This window comes from Aplysia californica, unplaced genomic scaffold, assembly GCF_000002075.1.
Source record: "Aplysia californica isolate F4 #8 unplaced genomic scaffold, AplCal3.0 scaffold00232, whole genome shotgun sequence".
In the NCBI taxonomy this organism is placed as follows: Eukaryota; Metazoa; Mollusca; class Gastropoda; order Aplysiida; family Aplysiidae; genus Aplysia; species Aplysia californica.
The window spans coordinates 1,046,583-1,048,381 of NW_004797502.1; the positions used below are offsets into that span (position 1 = coordinate 1,046,583).

At 40.5% G+C, this 1,799-nt stretch overlaps 1 protein-coding gene across 1 annotated transcript in view; it reads right to left on the reverse strand.

The window, feature by feature from the left end:
• Positions 1-1,799, reverse strand: part of LOC118477818 (cathepsin B-like) — a gene marked incomplete in the record, with an annotated part of 16,977 nt that overhangs the window by 5,138 nt on the left and 10,040 nt on the right. The window contains 2 exon segments of the mRNA XM_035970191.1: positions 819-928; positions 1,412-1,541. Of these exon segments, the coding sequence (XP_035826084.1) occupies positions 819-928; positions 1,412-1,541 (240 nt within the window).

Below are 1,799 nucleotides of genomic sequence, written 5' to 3' on the forward strand. Positions count from 1 at the left end.
TATTTATACACATTATATATGTACATACTTACATGAAGACAGACACATTCAGTTACCATACATTTTTACTCGCATATGCACACACAAGATACGCATACATACAAACACAAATACACGCATAAAAAGCAAAACACAAGTTCAAACTTAGTCTTCGAGAACGCTCACTATAAACCGGTAGAGAAAAGACAAGGAACCAATTTTAGAGAATACAAGCGGGTACGCACGTCGATAGAACAGAGAAGTGGTGAAATAAATAATTGTCCTATTTAGTATTAATCTATAACAACAATTCTGCTAGGGTTCTCGTTGTCTAGAGGTTACTGTGTTCGCCTCTGAATTAATAGGTTCCAGGCTCTAAACCTGACAACGACAAAACATTTCATATCTAAAATTTCCTCCTTTCTTTCACCTCCTTTCCTGCTGTCTAGCCATATTCTGTCGTCTCCACTTTCTGCCACCTCTTCCCCCCCCCTCCATTTTTTCCTCTTTGCCCCCTCTCTCTCTCTCTCTCTCTCTCTCTCTCTCTCTCTCTCTCTCTCTCTCTCTCTCTCTCTCTCTCTCTCTCTCTCGCAAAACGAACTCAGAGGTCTCGTGTGCTAGTTGCGCACGATAAAGATCCCTTGGTGGTCTTAAAACAGATAAAAGTAGGCTTCGGCCGCCACCCGGGCAAAATTCAAAACTCCTACCAAACTGAAAATGTTTCAATACCTCCCGCACACTCATGAATTGGTCTTATGCAATTGCAAGCGCTGTAAGACACTTACCAAAAGAAAAAAAAAGAAAAAACCCAACAACAAAGATGCTGAGATGCCACTCACCCCATGCCACAAGAGTCACAACAGCTGTTCATGTCCTCGGCAGAAATGTGGACGGCGCCGCCCCCTGCGATGCAGATTCTGTCTGTCATAGCCTCCACGGAACCGAAGGCCTGGAGAAAACACGAATGATTTGAAAATACCTCTTTGAAAAGTCGAACAATTTGAAGAGATGTTATTGAAAAGACGAATGATTTGAAGAGATGCCATTGAAAAGACGAATGATTTTGAGTACCACTTCAAAAGACAAGGGATTTTGATTACCGGTTAAAAAAACAAGTGATTTTGAGTACCAGTTCAAAAGACGAGCGCTTTTGAGTACCAGTTCAAAAAAGAAGTGATTTTGAGTTCCAGTTCAAAAGACGAGTGATTTTCATTGCCACTTTAAAGGCTCTAAGAAAGAATTTTAAAAGTTTAAAAAAATCGGTATAAACACCAAACGAAAAGATACACAGAAGAATTTTTTCAGAGGTAACAAAAAAATGGTCTTGTCTTTTTTTTTCAAATGATCTTTTTCTTTAGCATAACGAAAAGCCACCACAGAAACAACAGCGTCCACAAAAACCACCACAACAACCACAAAAACATTTCCTCACCCAGCATGATCCACAGGTAGACTGATCTCTGACCTCACTCAGGCTTTGACATTTGGGCCATTTCTTCCTGGGGTCAAATTCTTTGGGAAGATCGTCGCTTACCCACACCTCCTGGTATTTCAAGTGCTTTCTGACGGCATAATAGTAGTAGTAGTAGCAGTAGCAGTAGCAGTAGCAGTAGCAGTAGCAGTAGCAGTAGCAGTAGCAGTAGCAGTAGTAGTAGCAGTAGTAGCAGCAGTAGTAGTAGCAGTAGTAGTAGTAGCAGTAGTAGTAGTAGTAGCAGTAGAACTAATAGCAGTAGAACTAATAGTAGTAGTAGTAGTAGTAGTAGTAGTAGTAGTAGTAGTAGTAGTAGTAGTAGTAGTAGTAGTAGTAGTAGTAGTAGTAG